The sequence below is a fragment of the Dendrobates tinctorius genome, unplaced genomic scaffold (genome assembly GCF_039654945.1).
Source record: "Dendrobates tinctorius isolate UK_male_01 unplaced genomic scaffold, ASM3965494v1 ptg000058l, whole genome shotgun sequence".
In the NCBI taxonomy this organism is placed as follows: domain Eukaryota; kingdom Metazoa; phylum Chordata; class Amphibia; order Anura; family Dendrobatidae; genus Dendrobates; species Dendrobates tinctorius.
Genome location: NW_027361726.1, coordinates 20,747,365 through 20,767,592, shown reverse-complemented (window position 1 = coordinate 20,767,592; position 20,228 = coordinate 20,747,365). Strand labels below are relative to the sequence as shown.

At 43.2% G+C, this 20,228-nt stretch overlaps 1 protein-coding gene across 4 annotated transcripts in view; it reads right to left on the bottom strand.

Moving 5' to 3' along the window:
• PRIMA1 (proline rich membrane anchor 1) overlaps positions 1-13,026 on the bottom strand; it is a 93,865-nt gene extending 80,839 nt beyond the window's left edge. The window contains exons 1-3 of one of the 4 annotated variants that reach the window (XM_073578103.1): positions 12,885-13,026; positions 6,265-6,380; positions 4,971-5,139 (exon numbers count right to left, since the gene is read on the bottom strand). In XM_073578103.1, the coding sequence (XP_073434204.1) occupies positions 4,971-5,139; positions 6,265-6,348 (253 nt within the window). In that variant the 5' untranslated portion in view covers positions 6,349-6,380; positions 12,885-13,026. Of the gene's footprint in view, positions 1-4,970; positions 5,140-6,264; positions 6,381-12,011; positions 12,679-12,884 lie in introns of those variants that run through there. The other 3 variants (XM_073578105.1, XM_073578102.1, XM_073578104.1) reach the window with 3 other exon arrangements.
• Positions 13,027-20,228: the final 7,202 nt, after the last annotated feature.

The window sequence follows — 20,228 nt, the reverse complement described above, 5'->3', positions numbered from 1 at the left end:
CCCCTTTAATTAGTAACCAGTAAAGGCTATGGAGACAGCTGTGGACTGATAATAGCCTAGGAAGGGGCCATGGATACTTGTCCTCCCCAGGCTACAAACATCAGTCCTCAGCCGCCCCAGAAAAGGTGCATCTATAATATGTGCCAATTCTGGCACTTAAACTCGCTCTTCCCACTTGCCCTGTAGCGGTGGCAAGTGGGGTGATGGTTGAGGGGGTTGATGTCACCTTTGTGTTGTCAGGTGACATCAAGTCCCGAGGGTTAGTAATGGAGAGGCGTCGATAAGACACCCCTATTACTAATCCCATAGTCATATTGTATAAAAACACAGAACTACCGGCTTTTCAAGCGAGACTGGTGTGTAAAAATCGGATAGCACTCGCATGGTCCAAGTGCTGTTTGTTTTTTTTCTTGCGCCCATTGACTTCTATTGCGGTATGCGATCAGATTTCCGATTACAATCTTAGCATGCTGCGAGTTTTTTCCATGCTCCCGCTTGTAAACTATATATCCCCCAGATATGGTTTAAACCGTGGGACTGAACGCCGGACAGGTATGGTATAGTGTTGGTTTTTTATTTTTAATTTATTACAGACGATCGAGGGCATCGTTTGGATTAGCAGAACAATAAAGATGGCAAAACTGTGTGGTCTTTCAGTTCATTAAAATACTTTATTCTGCCTGTGTGTGCTTATTTAACCCTTTACAAACTTTAGTATTAGTAATGGATAGGTGTCTTACTGACACCTCTCCACTACTAAGCCAGACTTAATGTCACCTTACAATACAAAGGTGACAAAAAAACCCCATTACCTCATATGCCACCTCTACAGGGCAGTGGGTAGAGAGAGTATACAGTAAGTGCTGGAATTGGCATCTTTTCTGGGGTGGCTGGGAGCAGATGTTTTTAGCCAAGGGGGGGGGGCAATAACCATGGTCCCTTTCTAGGCTATTAATATCTGCCCTCAGTCACTGGCTTTCCCTCTCTGACGCAGAAAATTGCGCAGGAACCCACACCATTTTTTTCCGTGAAAACATTCTTTTATTAAGTACATACAGGTCCCAAATTTTACACACACATACTACTAACAGTATTAGTCACTAACATCTATAAATCTAACTGTTCTGCATGGGTTTACTGTATGTAATCCATGTCTCCTATCCTGTCGGCTTCTGCAATGATTTTACAGAAGCCGACAAATGAATTATCCGCTATATATCCCTCTATGAAATATAAGGAGAATATATATATATATATATATATATATATATATATATATATATATATATATATATATATATATATATATACACATACACACACACATATATACACACACACCTATACTATATGAGTATACACTCACTGGCCACTTTATTAGGTACACCTGTCCAACTGTGTGTTAAGACTTAATTTCTAATCTGCCAATCACATGGCGGCAACTCACTGCATTTAGGCATGTAGACATGGTCAAGACAATCTCCTGCACTTCAAACCGAGCATCAGTATGGGGAAGAAAGGTGATTTGAGTGCCTTTGAACGTGGCATGATTGTTGGTGCCAGAAGGGCTGGTCTGAGAATTTCAGAAACTGCTGATCTACTGGGATTTTCACGCACAACCATCTCTAGGGTTTACAGAGAATGGTCCGAAAAAGAAAAAAAATCCAGTGAGCGGCAGTTCTGTGGCCGGAAATGCCATGTTGATGCCAGAGGAGAATGGGCAGACTGGTTCGAGCTGATAGAAAGGCAACAGTGACTCAAATTGCCACCCGTTACAACCAAGGTAGGCAGAAGAGCATCTCTGAACGCACAGTGCGTCGAACTTTGAGGCAGATGGGCTACAGCAGCAGAAGACCACACTGGGTACCACTCCTCTCAGCTAAGAACAGGAAACTGAGGCTACAATTTGCACAAGCTCATCGAAATTGGACAGTAGAAGATTGGAAAAACGTTGCCTGGTCTGATGAGTCTCGATTTCTGCTGCGACATTCGGATGGTAGGGTCAGAATTTGGCGTAAACAACATGAAAGCATGGATCCATCCTGCCTTGTATCAACGGTTCAGGCTGGTGGTGGTGGTGTCATGGTGTGGGGAATTTTTTCTGGGCACTCTTTGGGCCCCTTGGTACCAATTGAGCATCGTTGCAACGCCACAGCCTACCTGAGTATTGTTGCTGACCATGTCCATCCCTTTATGACCACAATGTACCCAACATCTGATGGCTACTTTCAGCAGGATAATGCGCCATGTCATAAAGCTCGAATCATCTCAGATTGGTTTCTTGAACATGACAATGAGTTTACTGTACTCAAATGGCCTCCTCAGTCACCAGATCTCAATCCAATAGAGCATCTTTGGGATGTGGTGGAACGGGAGATTCGCATCAGGGATGTGCAGCCGACAAATCTGCGCCAACTGTGTGATGCCATCATGTCAATATGGTCCAAAATCTCTGAGGAATGCTTCCAGCACCTTGTTGAATCTCTGCCACGAAGAATTGAGGCAGTTCTGAAGGCAAAAGGGGGTCCAACCCCTTACTAGCATGGTGTACCTAATAAAGTGGCCAGTGAGTGTATATCTATTCTATACTGTACGCGACATCTGCCGGCTTTTAATCCATCTATATATTTTGAAGATTATTTGGTTTTAAGACGATGTTTACAGTTGTGTTTTACAAAGCGATTTTAACATGAGCGTTTAGTTAGAGAGAATTGCTGTATGTTAAAGCTCATGTTAAAATCGCATTGCATTCGGGTGCCATACAGATGTCACACTGTTACTTGATGCGAGGAAATCACATCATCACATTGTGAACGGATTACATACAGATCACTGTTCGGGGAACATTTGTGGGATTCTCGGCCGTCAAAATCGGACCGATTTTTTATACGGTAAGTGTGACTCCAGCCTAAGGCCACATGCACACATGTCAGTATTTGGTGAGTTTTTTACCCCAGTGTTTGTAAGTTAAAACCAGGAGTGGGTGAAAAATACAGAAGTGGTGCAAATGTTTCTATTATGCTTCTCCTCTGTCCTTTCCACTCCTGGTTTTGGCTTACAAATACTGGGGTAAAAACTCACCAAGTACTCAACGTGTGCACATGGCCTAAGGGTGAAATCTGTGGCAAATGTTCCGCAAAGTGCATCACAAATCCTGCATGTCACTAATGCCATATTTCGATGTGCATAAACACCATGTGGTATTCCTTGATGTTTTCTCCAAGATACACAATAGCAAACAATTTTTTTTTTTTAAAATGTGTTATTTTTAGTGTAGATTCTGCACTTAAAATGCAATTTTGACTTTGAGACCCCCTAAATGTCTATAGGGAAGAATGCACAAAAAAAAAAAAAAAAAAAAAATAATCTTGTTTTTAAATGCATAGTGGACATCATGAACTTTTCGTAAAATCTCACAGCCACTTTGTTTGGACTGTTTAATGCTTTAGATAGGAAAAAAAAGCCCTCCAAAGAAAAAACCCTGCAGAGCTTATGCCAAGTGGGAGAATTGCCAAGTTTTCAGGAAGATTGTGCCAAAATCCACTGAAGATTTTCATGCCTAAGTTACATTCTGTGTGGATGTCCCCACAGTCTATACCAGTGTTTCCCAAATCCCAACACATGAGGTTTTCAGGATTTCCTTAGTATTAGGGCAGTTTCACAGGTCAGTGTCTCCGGTACGTGTAGTGACAGTTTTCTCACGTACCGGAGACACTGACACACATTCGAATGAATGTGTCTATGCAGATGTCAGCGTGTTTTCACGGACCATGTGTCCGTGTGCAAAACACGCTGACATGTCCGTTTTTGTGCAACAGCACGGATCACACGGACCATACAAGTCAATGGGTGCGTGTAAACACGTACCGCCCACAGCTGCTTTCCGTGTGCTGTCCGTGTGCGTTTTTAAAAGTCAAAGGGGCATTGAGAATAATTTTTCAAAAACACGGACAGCATACGGACAGCACACGGATGGTACACGTATGCACACGGACAGCTCCGGTACCGGAATTATCTGGACGTGTGAAACTGCCCTTACACAGGGGAGAGAACCTGGCAGATCATTGATAGTAATACTAAGGAAATTGTGAAAACATGATCTGTTGGGGGCCGTGAGGACTGAGGATGGGGAACCCTGCTCTATACATACACATTTTCCTCTAAATGTTCATTTGTTGTTTGTGTAATTTTTTTTTGCAAATTTTGCAGACAATTTGGCACAGATTTCCCTCTGTATATGGTAAAGGCTGCGATTAGTTGTAAAAACCTGCAGCATGAATGGACAGCCATGGAATTTACCATCCGAACTGCACGTCTATTTCCTCTGCAGATTTCTGTTTTACGATGTCTGGATGATTCAGTACTTTTCATGCACTTTTCCACTCCAGTAATATATAGAGATTTTTCAGGCCACAATATTGGATGGAAAATCCACAGCCTATCTGCCCGATGTGGACACAACCTTGATGGGATGTAACGCTGCCACAGAGACGCTTTCTTTTCTCCTGTGATAGGCCAGGTTCACATAGCGTTATGTCAGTCCGTTTACCGGCTGCGTTACAAAGCGGCATTAACACGATGTAACGCAACCGTTAACGCACCCATAGACTGCCATAACCTAGCGCATCCCTAACACATGTGAAAATCGGCATGCATTAGCGATGTCCCGTTATGCTGTGACGGACCCTCGGACGCGGTCTACCGCGTTCGAGGGTCCGTCACTGCTAGTGCAGAAGGAGCAGCTGCGCTAAGGTGATCGCTCAAATGCGATCAAAAGAAGACTAGCTTTAGCGCAGTCCGTTTAACGCATCCGTTAAACGGACTGCCATAACGCTATGTGAACCTGGCCATAATGCTGCCTGAAGACAGGATCGGCATTCTCTCTCTTTCCCTGTGTGACGATGACTTGATATAGGCACACGATTATATATCCCATACATAATAAAATCTACTTCACACTTAGTACTCACTGGTTGTCACGGGGTACTCACTGGGGGCAGAGAGTCTGGGCGGTGGTGGTGGAGGAGGAGGTGGAGGCAGTAATGGTGGGGGTCTGCACTGACACACTTGCTGACAACCGCCGGGTACATTTTCCACTGTGGATCTAGAACATGTCTTCTGGAGTTCAGCCTGAGCGATCTAGAAGAAAGGCAAGGGTTATTGACTCCATTGTGCATGATTCTGGAGAGCTTCTACCTCGTGGGATATGGACACTGCGATGATGATTTGTATCTATAGATAATACTGCAGAGAACAACGCTCGTGATTGGCAGAGAGCTGCAGTACCATTCAAGGCCACTAGACTACGTATGATGCTCTGTCAGTTCCAGTGTGCCGCCACCTCTTCAGTCAGCTGATTGGTGGAGGTCTTGGGAATCCGAGCCCCACCAATCCATCTATAACTCATCCTAAGACTAGGTTACTAATATTAAAGTCCGGGCAAACCCCTTTAAGGTGTTAAAATAATGAAAGTCACATTATATAACGTAAGAAAGGTTCTGATTTTCTGTGCAGAGATCTTGCAATGCTAGCTGGGAAAAGAGCATGCAAAACATAAGGAAGAAAAATGTCTTTCTACTGCCATCTAAGGAAACTACCCTCATTGCAGCTACTTGTTGGACCATCATCTACTTTGATTTTTGCTATTAAAGTGAACTAACTGGTTCAAATGTGAACTGCGCTCTACAAGTAGCACCATTATAGGATTGCATATGGAACGAGATCTTTGCCCATTTGTCGTGCCGTTTAAAAGAGTGTGACCCTTGCATACACCACTGTTGTGGCCAGCAATGGTAACGTAGGGGCTGAGGGTTCATTCAGCTGCGGTATAGGCCTATTATCCAGACCTAATTGTTGGCTGCAGATCTTACCATTTATGGAGCAGGAGGTGGCGGTATAAATAGCAGATTTCATTAAAGCTCATTTCATATACACAAATAAGGATCAAATATCCCCTGTTAAATATAGACGGTGGGGATTTATGCAGTGAGCGGAGATGACGACATGGGGCCAAAACAAAGCTCAAGTCAAGATAAAAGATCCTTGCGAGAAGTCGGCAAAATGTCATCAGACACGGCTCAAAACGACCTGCAGCCCAAGAGATGTAACCTCCACTGATACATTGTGACAGTCATCAGCAGTCAGAGCAGGACCAGGTCAGGAGGAGAGTTTTCAACTCTCTGATGCATGGACCACCCTGACCATAGCAGAACTTTCCAATGTAAATGATGTGATGTGCTGCACTCGGATCTGACGGCTACTTACCTGAAGGAGTCCAGCGAGGGGGAGTGTTAGACAGTGAATGAGGACGGTGGGAGACAGGAGGCAGACGCTCCTGGTGTTCTGCATAACTCCTGGAGAAATGGTCACAACCTACAAAACTGGGAGAAAAGCCAAAAAGTCACTGGAACTAATAGTCAGTGCAGATAAGCGCCAAACAAAGCACAAATATATAAGTACAATGGGGGGTGGTCTTGTAAGGGTACGCACACATGATATATTTTTCTGGAGAGTCTGCTCTGAGATCTGCCTGAAAAGTGCACTAAAAACGGTCAAAAGAATGAACACGTACAGTATTTCTATGTCAAAACGACTTGTATATGTTCAGTCTTTTGATCGTTTTCTAACCGCCTCAAGTATAAAAAAAGACCAGAAATGTTTAAAAGAAGTGACCGATCCATTCAGGCATCTGCATGGAAGATGCTACACACTAAATAAAGAAGCCTAGGAGGATCCCACAAAGACAAATTGAAGACGCCGCAATTTTCAAAACGCAGCAGCAATCCAATTAGAAATTTTGGCGGGCTTGCCCAAGTTTAAAAGACGTCATGTGCACACAACTATAATGCTACACGAAAGATTTAAAAATAATAAATCCTGTACTGATCTTGAGTTACATCCTGCAATATACCCCAGAGCTGCAATCACTATTCTACTGGTGCAGTCACTGTGTACATACATTACTGATCTTGAGTTACATCTTGCAATATACCCCAGAGCTGCACTCACTATTCTGCTGGTGCAGTCACTGTGTACATACATTACATTACTGATCCTGAGTTACATCCTGTATTATACTCCAGATCTGCACTCACTATTCTGCTGGTGCAGTCACTGTGTACATACATTACTGATCCTGAGTTAAGTCCTGTATTATACTCCAGAGCTGCACTCACTATTCTGCTGGTGCAGTCACTGTGTACATACATTACATTACTGATCCTGAGTTACATCCTGTATTATACCCCAGATCTGCACTCACTATTCTGCTGGTGCAGTCACTGTGTACATACATTACATTACTGATCCTGAGTTAAGTCCTGTATTATACTCCAGAGCTGCACTCACTATTCTGCTGGTGCAGTCACTGTATACATACATTACGTTACTAATCCTGAGTTACGGTACATCCTGTATTATACCCCAGAGCTGTACGCACTATTCTGCTGGTGCAGTCACTGTGTACATACATTACATTACTGATCCTGAGTTACATCCTGTATTATACCCCAGAGCTGCACTCACTATTCTGCTGGTGCAGTCACTGTGTACATACATTACATTACTGATCCTGAGTTACATCCTGTATTATACTCCAGAGCTGCACTCACGATTCTGCTGGTGCAGTCACTGTATACATACATTACGTTACTAATCCTGAGTTACGGTACATCCTGTATTATACCCCAGAGCTGCACTCACTATTCTGCTGGTGGAGTCACTGTGTACACACATTACATTACTGATCGTGAGTTACATCCTGCATTATACCCCAGAGCTGCACTCACTATTCTGCTGGTGCAGTCACTGTATACATACATTACGTTACTAATCCTGAGTTACGGTACATCCTGTATTATACCCCAGAGCTGCACTCACTATTCTGCTGGTGCAGTCACTGTGTACATACATTACATTACTGATCCTGAGTTAAGTCCTGTATTATACTCCAGAGCTCTGCTCTGGATAGATTAATTCTATGTGGAATCTGTAAATGTTGAGTTTTGTAACTTATTTTTCTTCAATAGCATAAAGAGGAAATCTTTATATAATGATGCGGAGTTTTGCCCCTGGGCCCTGTTGAGTAGGAAAATAATTACGGTAACTTAAATGTGTTTTTTTTAAATTAATATTTGTTGCAACATATGCTATCAGGGTAGATGAAATTTTTGAAGACAAGGTTCTGGATTGGGCTCCACCTGAGTGTTTTTCTCTTTGGGTCACCTACCTCCTTCATGTTCACACGCAGAATAATGTAAAGACTATTAAACCGTAAAATATCTTTTGTTCTCTCATTTTAATAAATGCTGTGGACACGGGAGAGCAGTTTGTGCTTCCATGTGACAGTGGAAACAGCACCACTTACAGGTGATATCACAGAGAGCTAAAATGATATCATTGATGGTAAAGAAACAGCAACACACTGTTTACACCGGAATATCCCTTTAATTGTTCATACATTGGGTGATATCAGATATGGATTATTTTTCTATGATTCTCAGGGTCTGGATGATGAATTTTTTAGGATTCTTATAGCAGTTGAACGTGTGCCGGATAATCAGATATTCTGAATTATTTGGGATTGTTACAAACACATAAATAAGAGGCGCTCGGCTACAGTTTGGGCCGCACAGCCTTATCTGAATAAGGTTAGAAAACATAATTTGCAGTAGTTAAAGTTAAGTTCCAATAGGAGGTGCCCTCCTCAGCTGGATCTGGGTTCCAACTCCCAAAATTAATTTTAAAAAAATAAACCCATGAATTTAGAACCTGGGAAGATTCTATCAGAGAAAGACAAGGGGAGACTTTGCTTTTTGCCTAGTCAGTAGTGATGAGCGAGTATACTCGTTGCTCGGGTTTTCCTGAGCATGCTCGGGTGTCCTCTGAGTATTTTGGCGTGCTCGGAGATTTAGTTTTCGTCGTCTCATCTGCATGATTTGCGGCTGCTGGGCAGCCTGAATACATGCGGAGATTCCCTAACAAACAAGCATTCCTCACATGTATTCAGGCTGTCTAGCAGCCGCAAATCATGCTGCTGAGACGACGAAAACTAAATCTCCGAGCACGCCAAAATACTCAGAGGACACCCGAGCATGCTCAGGAAAACCCGAGCAACGAGTGTACTCGCTCATCACTACTGGTCAGTAATTTGCCAGCCTAAAATGGCTGATTACAGTGAACAATAGAATGCACTGAATAGAACACAAAGAAGAGTCTTTGACATTTGTCTCCATAGACCAGGCATTGTCAGCGTGTAGATCTGAGATTGTCACTTGTGAAAGGTCTGAGCAGGAGCTAAAGAGGAGCACATCAAATGCAGCAGAGGCAAGTTTGTTAGGGATGGTCAAATTCCAGACGTTGGGACATAAAATTGTCAGAGGTGGAATAGAAGAGTCGGTGAGAGGCAGCAGAGCGGTATTTGACATAGCTCGTGGAGGTATCAAACATGTAAGTTGTGATTTTACATAGGACTGCAGGTAAATCTAAACATATATAGAGAGAGACAAAGGACAATTCAGCACTGCTACATCTGCCTTTTAAGTAAGGTGACCACTGCTGCTTTTTCCTGCTACTCTGCTCTGTCCCCACACAGCGACCCCTTGATAGTAGGGAAGTACAGGGAATAAGGATCCTTACACCCTCCCTAATCCATCCCCTGACAGACAGGGGAGCCATTGTCAGCTCCTACTATGGTGCCGGGTACCACCAGGATCTGTGGCCTCATCCAAAATCCGGCACACTGGTCTGGAGTCTGCCTGACGGTTCTATGTTCTCCCAGCCTGTTATGTTAAGAATCCGGAGTGTGAGATCCAGGGACAAGGAGGATGGGAGTTATTCCTTGTCAATGGGATCGTGAGAGGAGCTTGTGACCGCTAGGGGACAAGGAGGATGAGAGTTGGCTATGGGATACTGACATTAGATTGTGAGCTCCAGGGACAAGGAGGTTGGGAGCTATACCCTCTGGGGGAAGAGTGAGACTATTTTGTAACCTCTAGGAGACAGGGATTGCTTTGTGGGATAGTGATTTGCATTGTGAACTCCAGGCCTCACCTTAGGGATGATGGAAGTTAAGGCTCTTTCCGACAACAGTGATCAGTGTCAGAGTTGATCAGTTTTATCTGTTTTTTTTAATGCAAGGCTTATTTTAAGCTTTTCTTATCAAACACAAAAATCAACAGCACTAGAATGCTACCACAATGGTATCCGAAATCTTATCGGATTTTTTTTTTTTTTCTTTTTTCATTTTTATTTTTCCTCAATGACCCAAAGATTTTTTTTTTTTTTTTTTTTTTTTTTTTTTTAAAGAGCGTTTGATCCACACCTACAATAAATAATCGACCAGTCTGGTCTGTTTTTGCGGACTACTCGATCATGTTTATAACCACAGACCTTCACGAGTTTGAGTTCTAGCCATGAAATCACAGTGAAGAACTTGCACAAGAATCCCAGATGTCTGAATGAGGCCTTAGGGGAGCAGGATAGTGAGACTAGGCTGTCAATTCTAGGAGATAGCGATGATGGGAGTTGTAAGCTAGGTGTTGACTATTGAGCTTAGATTGTGAGCTCCAAGGGACAGGGATGATTGGAGATATTAGCCTGTGTACTGCGCTACAGGATAGGTTGTCACTATATCAAATATTTGTTAATAAATGCTAGGCACTCCGCTTTATCCCCGGGATAGTAGGCAGCGAGCCTCAACACTCTTTTCATAGACAGCTTAGTCAATACCCTTTTATATAAAAAAAATCCTCTAACCCCATTGTATAAACTGCTTTATGTACAATGGGGTCCGTCCATCATGGGTCCATATTGTGGCTCTTACCAGCTGGAGCGATCCATGATGTGATACAACCAGCGGGCTGTTATCTACAGACTTTGCGCCATACTCGCAGAGTGCGCCACTCTCCATGTCCCCACACCCCTTCCAGTGGCAAATAATAAAAATGGCTCCTACGTTTCCAGTTTCGCCCATGTGTAACGGCAGCGACTGTGCCCACTGTTTACACCATGTTCTACGATAGTGGTCCCCAAATTGTTGAAAAACTACAACTCCCAGCAGGCTACATATACACTGGAGTCCATGACGATTATCCTGTAGCCCCTCAGTCCCACCTGCAGAAATCCCTCCATAGATGTATAATTCTATGGAGACCTTTCTGGAGCAGAAGTCCAGTGTCGGACTGGGTTGCCAAGGGCCCTCCAGTATCAATGACCTTAGTGGACCCACTTTTCAACTGCATACAAATATTACACTACCCTATGTACCTACACCTTTATATAATAATAAGCTGGGTAGTTTGGTTAAGGATTGAGATGCTGCTTTTTTCGGTACAGAGTAAATCATGTGAATTATGCCAAGTACTGTCCATATAGTGGGGTTGGGGGCCCAGATCTGCACAGGGGCCCACCGGAGGATTCCCCTGTTCCCCTATGGGCCAGTCCGAGCCTGCCCAGGGCTACCACTGGCTCTGGTCACCTCTATGGAGAAAAGTCCCAGTAGTGACTGGAGATCACTCTGGGCACAAGGAATGACAGGAATAAACTTTCAGTCCCAGATTCTTCCGACGCTGTAATGTTCCTGGGCTCTGACGACTGTTCTACTATGACTTCAGATTCTGGGACTTCAGGAGGGGGAGACTGCCAAATCTTAACTGGATTCTTCCCTGGAGATTGCTTTATGCTGAGGATGCACAAGGTGCACTGTTTACTTTGCTTGGTTCCTTGGAAAGGATTTCTTAACTCTTTCCTTGCAGGAATTGCTTGGAGATTAGTCTATGCCCTGCACCGACTGCTTCTACATTAGTGTATAGGGACAGGAATGATGGATGCTCATGTGTTGCCCTTGTAGAGGAGGACTGGGTGGGCACACATCTGGTGACATGTGGCTTGGTGAGCAGAGCTTTATCATTTATGGATCAAAGTTTCCATAAGTGCAACATTGTAGCAAAGACATAAACAATGGAAGGTAAATAGCAGGGAGGGAAGGGATCGGTGGGGCACTGCTGACTTACCTCTTTGGTTGTTGGGGTCTCCAGATGTCTCCGGTCCCTTGAGGGAAAAGTTCTCAGCCTGTGGGGAAGCAGGTCCTCCCCTGGCAGAGGTTACATCTCCCATGTCTCTTCCTCACCCCAGCTTGACTTCATCTTCTTGGAGTTCCTGGACAGTATGGGAGCCCTCACCTCCCACCCTCTTCCCCTTCTGCTCCAAGAACCAGAGGGGCACTGGAGTCCTAGTAAAAGTGACTCACAAGAAGAGACTTTCAGAGACAGAGCAGGGTGGAAGCCCCCCCAACAAGGTGACAGCTTCCATTCTTCCTCCAAACTCCCAATCTGCACAGAGCCCAACTACAGGTCACCTCCCCAGCAGCTGAGGCTGGAGAATGCAGGATTACAGGGAGCCAGGGGCTGGCTGCAATCTGCCAGCATACTGCAGTGACTCCTCATCCCCATCTAGCCAGTCCATTGTGTGGCTGGCACTCTGTGCTGTGGGATTGTTCCGTTTTTCTAGAGCCACATGATCCTGGATAGGTGGAGGGAGCTGCTCCACTGCCCACTCCTCCTGCTAGAAGGGGGGATGCCCCTGCACCTGACTGGGATCGAAATGGTGTGGATGATTCCAGTGGGGAGGAGGGAGATCCTGGATTCTCTCCAGACACAAGGGAAATCACAGTCTTGAGAAAAAGTACAACGTCTTAAAGGGGGCTGAGAGGCTTAATTTTGGATCTTGCATATAATGGGGTCCTAATCTATAGACATTGAAGGGAGTGGGGCTTGGAAGTGATAATACAAATGCAGCAAACTGCACCTTGCAATCAAGACTAAAGAACTGTCTGTGCATGTATACACATAAGGATAGGAAACTTAGTAACACAATTATGCTCATACCTGCTAGAAGTGATGTTATTCAAAACATCAAAATTAATGGGTAACTCCCCATAAACATGGAAGCCTTCATAGAATATCGGAGTCAAACAACCCAACAAAAACTACTTTTCAAAGTCACATCAGTAAAAAATTCATTGTTATTACACATTTCTTACAAAAAATATATATAAATTAAACAAAATGAGTCAATATCAAGGTGGAGACATATTAGAGAGACAAATCAGGTGCAAGGTAGAAACACCAATCAATATTAAACCCCTAACAGAAGGGGAGGAGATTGTCACACCCTATTAAGGACACAGGAGAGGGTGAAATGGGAGTAGATTTTTATATAAACATTTATGTATAGCACACCTTCACTTGTCTGGGAACAACCCATGCCATGGTCACTAATAAATTCAAAAGTGAGGGCAAAATCATAGCCCAGAGTTGTTCACTCACACAGGAAGGTGAAAAAAAGTAATAATCTTATACCTATGCTCCCATTATGACCAACCACTCACATGCTATCCATAGTCAGGGAACCGCTAAAGTGCTATTGATAGTGCAATAATGTACATCACCTTACCCATATAGGGTCCTGAGGAGTCTCTCTACTGCCCGACGCGTTTTGCCCTGCTGGGCTTCCTCGGGGGGCTGTGTGGATGCATTATTGAACCACCTGTATGCTTTTATAGGGGAGTAGAGAAATTGCAAATGGCGCGCGCCATCTTTGAAAAGCCGCGCATGCGCAGAAGCTCTCCCGTCACGTCACTACCGGTCTTCCCGGAAGCCGGCGTGCGTCATCGCAGTGGCTGTTGCCATGACTGCGTGTACACACAGCGGGACCGTATGGAAGACCGCAGCGGCGCGACAGGACACTCATGCGCATGCGTGGGACACCAAACCGGACTCCTCTGTACATTAATAAAACAGATATGAAAATCAATTAACCATTCGAAAAAGTTTCTCAAACCACATAATATACCAATGTAAATATGGGGAGCCACAATGTTGGATGCATTCCAGCATAAATGATTCATAACTATCTATTTTAACGCATAATGGAAAATATTATATTCACAGTTATTATTAATCATCTGTTTAAAATACAATAAAGTAGATATGCCAAAAAGACAATTAATCACAAAGCTCTCTTTAATATAACATAGATAATTATTGCAATAAGGATCAGTTAGCTCCAGAGTTATGTGCACGTCCTCCATCAATTTCTTGCAACTCTTCACTCCCCGATGTAAATAATCGTAAAGCAATATTAAAGCATGTAGAAGGATAGAGACCTCGCAAAAAAACAAATAAGACAAAAATATTAAAATATAAACATACAAAAAAATATACAGGTAAAATATTTAAAAACGAGAAAAAAAGGATCATTTAGAGGAATGGCGTAAATGACAGCTGCTCATTAAGCCCTGCTGGGAACATTGTACCTAGGGTCGCAATCCACCGGCACTCAAGCTGTGCCAATGCCTTTTTGTAGTCGCCCCCTCTGGCTCCACAATGAATGCGGTCTATGCCGCGAACCGAGAAGCCAGTCGGGTTTGAATTATGGCACAGCCTGAAGTGCCTAGGGATTGTTTTTAAACTAGAAACGTCTTGTATTTCCTTTGCCGCCACTATGTCCCTCACATGTTTGCGTGTGCGAACACGGAGTTCGCGAGATGTTAAGCCCACATAGATTAGCTTACACGGGCATAGTGCATAATACACCACATATCTTGTACTGCACGATATATATGATAAGATTTGATATTCGTTTAAACCATCTGCTGCTGAGGCAAATGCGGTTGCTCGGCAAATGTTTGCACAGGCTCGACATGAGCCACAAAGGAAACAACCCCATTTTTTCTTTGGTTGCTGTGACCCAAACAGGCCCCATGAGGGGGCTGCCACATAGTGACTTCGTACCAACAGGTCTTTAAGGTTTTTACCCCTTCTAGCTGTCATTAGTGGATTAGATGGTAAAACCTTATTCAAGCACGGATCGGTCTGGAGTACAGACCAGTGCCTCTGCAAAATCTGGCGCATATTATCTGACTGGTTATTAAAAGTGGAAATATATCTTAGGACAAAGTCCTTTTTACCATATATATTAGTACGGCCAGACCCCACAAGCAATTGGTCGCGGGGCGTGGCCCGAGCTCGACGGTAGCCTTTTTTAATACACCGATTATGGATTATGGAGTAGAAGCACTGTGCATATTAAGCACCTAGACTGACAATAAGTAGTAGAAGGGTTATGGATTCATGCCTTCACACCTTCCCCTCCCAAAATAATACCCAAAGAGAGGCAAAGAAATTAAAAAAGAAAAAATAAGTGCAGTACTGGCAATGACCACCAGGGGCCAAGTCCTCCCTTTAACAGTAGTATCACTATTAGTGATGAGCGAGCGTGCTCGTATAAGGTGTTATTTGAGCAGGTAAAATGACCTGCGGATTTCCTGAGGATTTAGTGTGGATTTCGCCTGCATTTACACCTGCAGATTCCTATAATGGAATGGGTGTAAAAACGCTGCGGATTCTGCACAAAGAATTGACATGCTGTGGAAAATAAACAGCAGCAAATCTGCGCGGAATTTTCTGCAGCATGTGCACAGCGGATTTGGTTTTCCAGGGCCAAGTCCACAACGTGTGCACATACCCTAAGAGTTAACTGAGAATATGTCAGTGAGCTGGCTCCAGCAGGAGAGTTTATAACCCTTATATTCCTTTTTCGGAGCTCTTCTCAGCTGACTTGTGAACACAAAGTTCTGCTTAACTTTCACATTATCATAAATTGGCTGCCAGGAGCTCCGAAAAGGGAAGAATAGTTATACTTTGGTAATTCTGACAGATATTAACTACTGCAGCCAGCAATATCCAGTGCAGCACAATGGCAAAAAATGATTTGTAGCCAAAATGTCAAACATTTAAAACTCCCCAAAACATACTTCAGTATAGTTTACTGCAATAATGACAGTATACGGCGCTGACATCTAGTGTAACATAGATGTGCACAGCATAATATTTACATTGGAGAGGCGTCTTTTACAATAATGTGTAGTATAATGTATCCATTGTATGACATACACTAACATGATGGCAATGCCGCCACCTAGTGTGAACTGCGACCACCAAGTGCTGTGTATTATGTGAGATTTGTAAGCATCAAGTTTTGTGAAGAGGGAAAAAGAAATGTCTTGTGTTTTATTCCGCTTAGGTCTGAACTGTCTCTTTATAGCATGTGGGGTCACTGATCGCCTTCTTACAGGATTTTTTGCAATGGGGTCAGGAGGTACAAATTACTAGGGCATTGGTTGATTGGTCGCAATCTTGTTGCTAACATTGTAGGAGAAAGGATTCCTGCACAGATTTTCTTCGGTCAGTAAAATATATAATATGGCCAACTTCGGCAGGGCTCCGTTTCTCTCTAGGACATATCATTGGTGCAATCTGCGCAGCTGCACAGGGGCCCGAGATGTAAGGGGCCACTACAGCTTCAGAGCAAGTGGAATATTGCACTCTGATGAGTTGGGCTGCAAAGGGCCCATATACTGTTTTTGTACAGAGGCCTCTCCTCTATGTGTCCCCCAGTGGACCCTTTGTTGTTGTATTGCTTCTGACTATAAGGATCCAGGGCAGAAGCTGCAATAAAGGTTTATCTAGTGGCTTTCATTGGTATAACTTGAAGATTGTGGGCCCCAATACAAAATGTCCTATAGGGCCCCCAACTATCACAGGTCTTTTCATAAGTGGCAAAGGAACCTTTTGGCCCCCCCTAGTCTCCAGGGCCAGTGTGCGATTGCACACCCCTGGTAGATATCCCCCATATATTCCACTTACGGGTCATTTAGTGAATGTTAGTGACCCCATACAAATCAGCCGGGACCCCCTCTTTGTCAGACTGAAATCAATAGGATTGTGACACCCATAAATCTGACATATTAGAAGGCACACGCATCCTTTAATTCCGATACTACTGTAAATGTCAGCAATCAATCTCTGCTCTCATCCGTCCGTCGATTTCCACTCTCTGCACACGCGGCCGCCGTTACGTTCTTTAATACATTCATCCTGGAGCTCAGTCTCCTTCTTCTTCAGGAATGTCTTAATGTATCTTGATGGTTCAGTTCTATAGTTTTTCAGTGAAGGACGGACACTATTCCTGCGCTTCCCCAAGCTATTTCAGCACTTCTACTCAACACCGACCATAATACACTTGGCCATCTACATACATGGCAGTACATGAAAGAGAAAGTCGCCCGGGGGGCTCAGCAGGCTGAGATACTGCAGCCAATTCTTCCAGGCTGAGGACACAATGGCTGACTAATAAAGGCTCCTTCATTCACTCATTCTGGTTTTTATGTTCTTCATCAATATGCACAACCTGCGCCCTTCATTGACTGCTGCAGAACCTCTTGTAAGAAGGCAGTACCAGCTGTGCGGAGATTAAATGAGAAAGACACGTGACTGTGATTTTGAAGTAGTGTTGCCTTTAGGCGCTTTCCTTAAAGGGATTGTCTTTTTTATGAATGTACAGAGCATTTTCCTGTAACTATAATGTTTGTAAGAAGTTATTCTCCGCCTTTAGTTTGGATATTTCTCTTCACTTAGACATAAAGTGCAGTTAGTGATAACTATGGACAGCAGAACAGTGTATTATTTATTTGTGCAGTATATCTGTACTGTGACATCACTATGTGCATTATACAGTGGGGGGAAAAAAGTACTTAGTCAGCTACCAATTGTGCAAGTTCTTATTTTGCAAATTATGGAAAAGAAATATTTGGTCACCTAAAACATGCAAGATTTCTGGCTCTCACAGACCTGTAACTTCTTCTTTAAGAGGCTCCTCTGTCCTCCACTCATTACCTGTAGTAATGGCACCTGTTTGAACTCATTATCAGTATAAAAGACACCTGTCCACAACCTCAGTCACATGCCAAACTCCACTATGGTGAAGACCAAAGAGCTGTCGAAGGACACCAGAAACAAAATTGTAGCCCTGCACCAGGCTGGGAAGACTGAATCTGCAATAGGCAAACAGCTTGGTGTGATGAAATCAACTGTGGGAGCAGTAATAAGAAAATGGAAGACATACAAGACCACTGATAATCTCCCTCAATCTGGGGCTACATGCAAGATCTCACCCCGTGGGGTCAAAATGATCACAAGAACAGTGAGCAAAAAAAACAGAACCACACGGGGGACCTAGTGAATGACCTGCATAGAGGTGGGACCACTGTAACAAAGGCTACCATCAGTAACACACTACGCCGCCAGGAACTCAGATCCTGCAGTGGCAGACGTGTCCCCCTGCTTAAGCCAGTACATGTCCGGGCCCGTCTGAAGTTTGCTAGAGAGCATTTGGATTATCCAAGAGTATTGGGAGAATGTCATATGATCTGATGAAACCAAAGTAGAACTGTTTGGTAGAAACAATACTCGTCGTGTTTGGAGGAGATAGAATGCAGAGTTGCATCCAAAGAACACCATACCTACTGTGAAGCATGTGGGTGGCAACATCATGCTTTGGGGCTGTTTCTCTGCAAAGGGACCAGGATGACTGATCCGTGTACATGAAAGTATGAATGGGGCAATGTATCATGAGATTTTGAGTGCAAACCTTCTTCCATCAGCAAGGGCATTGAAGATGAAACATGGATGGGTCTTTCAGCATACTAATGATCCCAAGCACACCACCAGGGCAATGAAGGATTGATTTCGTAAAAAGCATATGAAGGTCCTGGAGTGGCCTAGCGAGTCTCCAGATCTCAACCCCATAGAAAACCTTTGGAGGGATTTGAAAGTCCGTGTTACCCAGCGACAGGCCCAAAACATCACTGCTCTAGAGGAGATCTACATGGAGGAATGGGCCAACAAACCACCAACAGTGTGTGCCAAAATTGTGAAGACTTACAGAAAACGTTTGACCTCTGTCATTGCCAAAAAAGGATATATAACAAAATATTGAGATAAACTTTTGCTAATGACCAAATACTTATTTTCCACCATAATTTGTAAAATAAATCTTGCCAAATCAGACAAGGTGATTTTCTGGATTTGCTTTCTCATTTTGACTCTCATAGTTGCGATCTACTTATGATTGTCAATTACAGCCTCTCTCATCTTTTTAAGTGGGAGAACTTGCACAATTGGTGGCTGACTAAATACTTCTTTTCCCCACCGTATCTGTACTGTGACATCACTATGTGCATTATATCTCTACTGTGACATCACTATGTGTATAATATCTGTACTGTGACATCACTATGTGCAATGTATCTGTACTGTGACATCACTGTGTATTATATCTGTACTGAGTCATCACTATGTGTATTATATCTATACTGTGACATCACTATATGTATTTTATCTGTATTGTGACATCACTATGTGCATAATATCTGTACAGTGACATCAGTATGTGCATTATATTTTCACTGTGACATCACAATATGCATTATCTGTATTGCGACATCACTATGTGTATTATATCTGCACTGTGACATCACTATGTGTATTATATCTATACTGTGACATCACTATGTGTATATTTGCACTGTGACATCACTATGTGCATTATATCTGCACTGTGTGACATCGCTATGTGCATTACATCTGTACTGTGACATCACTCTGTATTATATCTGTACTGTGACATCACTATGTACATTATATCTGTACTGTGACATCACTATGTGTATAATATCTGTACTGTGACATCACTATGTGTATAATATCTGTACTGTGACATCACTGTGTCTATAATATCTGTACTGTGACATCACTATGTGTATATCTGCACTTCAACATCACTATGTGTATTATATCTGCTCTGTGACTTCACTATGTGCATTATATCTGTGCTGTGTGACATCACTATGTGCATTATATCTGCACTGTGACATCACTATGTGTATTATCTGTACTGTGACATTACTATATGCATTATATCTACTCTGTGACATCACTGTGTATTATCTGCACTGTGACATCACTATGTGTATTATAGCTGCACTGTGACATCACTGTGCATTATATCTGCACTGTGTGACATCATTATGTGCATTATATCTGCACTGTGACATCACTGTTCATTATATCTGCACTGTGACATCACTATGAATTATATCTGCACTGTGACATCACTATGTGCATTATATCTGTACTGTGACATCACTATGTGCAATATCTGCACTGTGACATCACTATGTGTATTATATCTGCTCTGTGACATCACTATGTGCATTATATCTGCTCTGTGACATCGCTATGTGCATTATATCTGCACTGTGACATCGCTATGTATATAATATCTGTACTGTGACATCACTACGTGCATTATATCTGTACTGTGACATC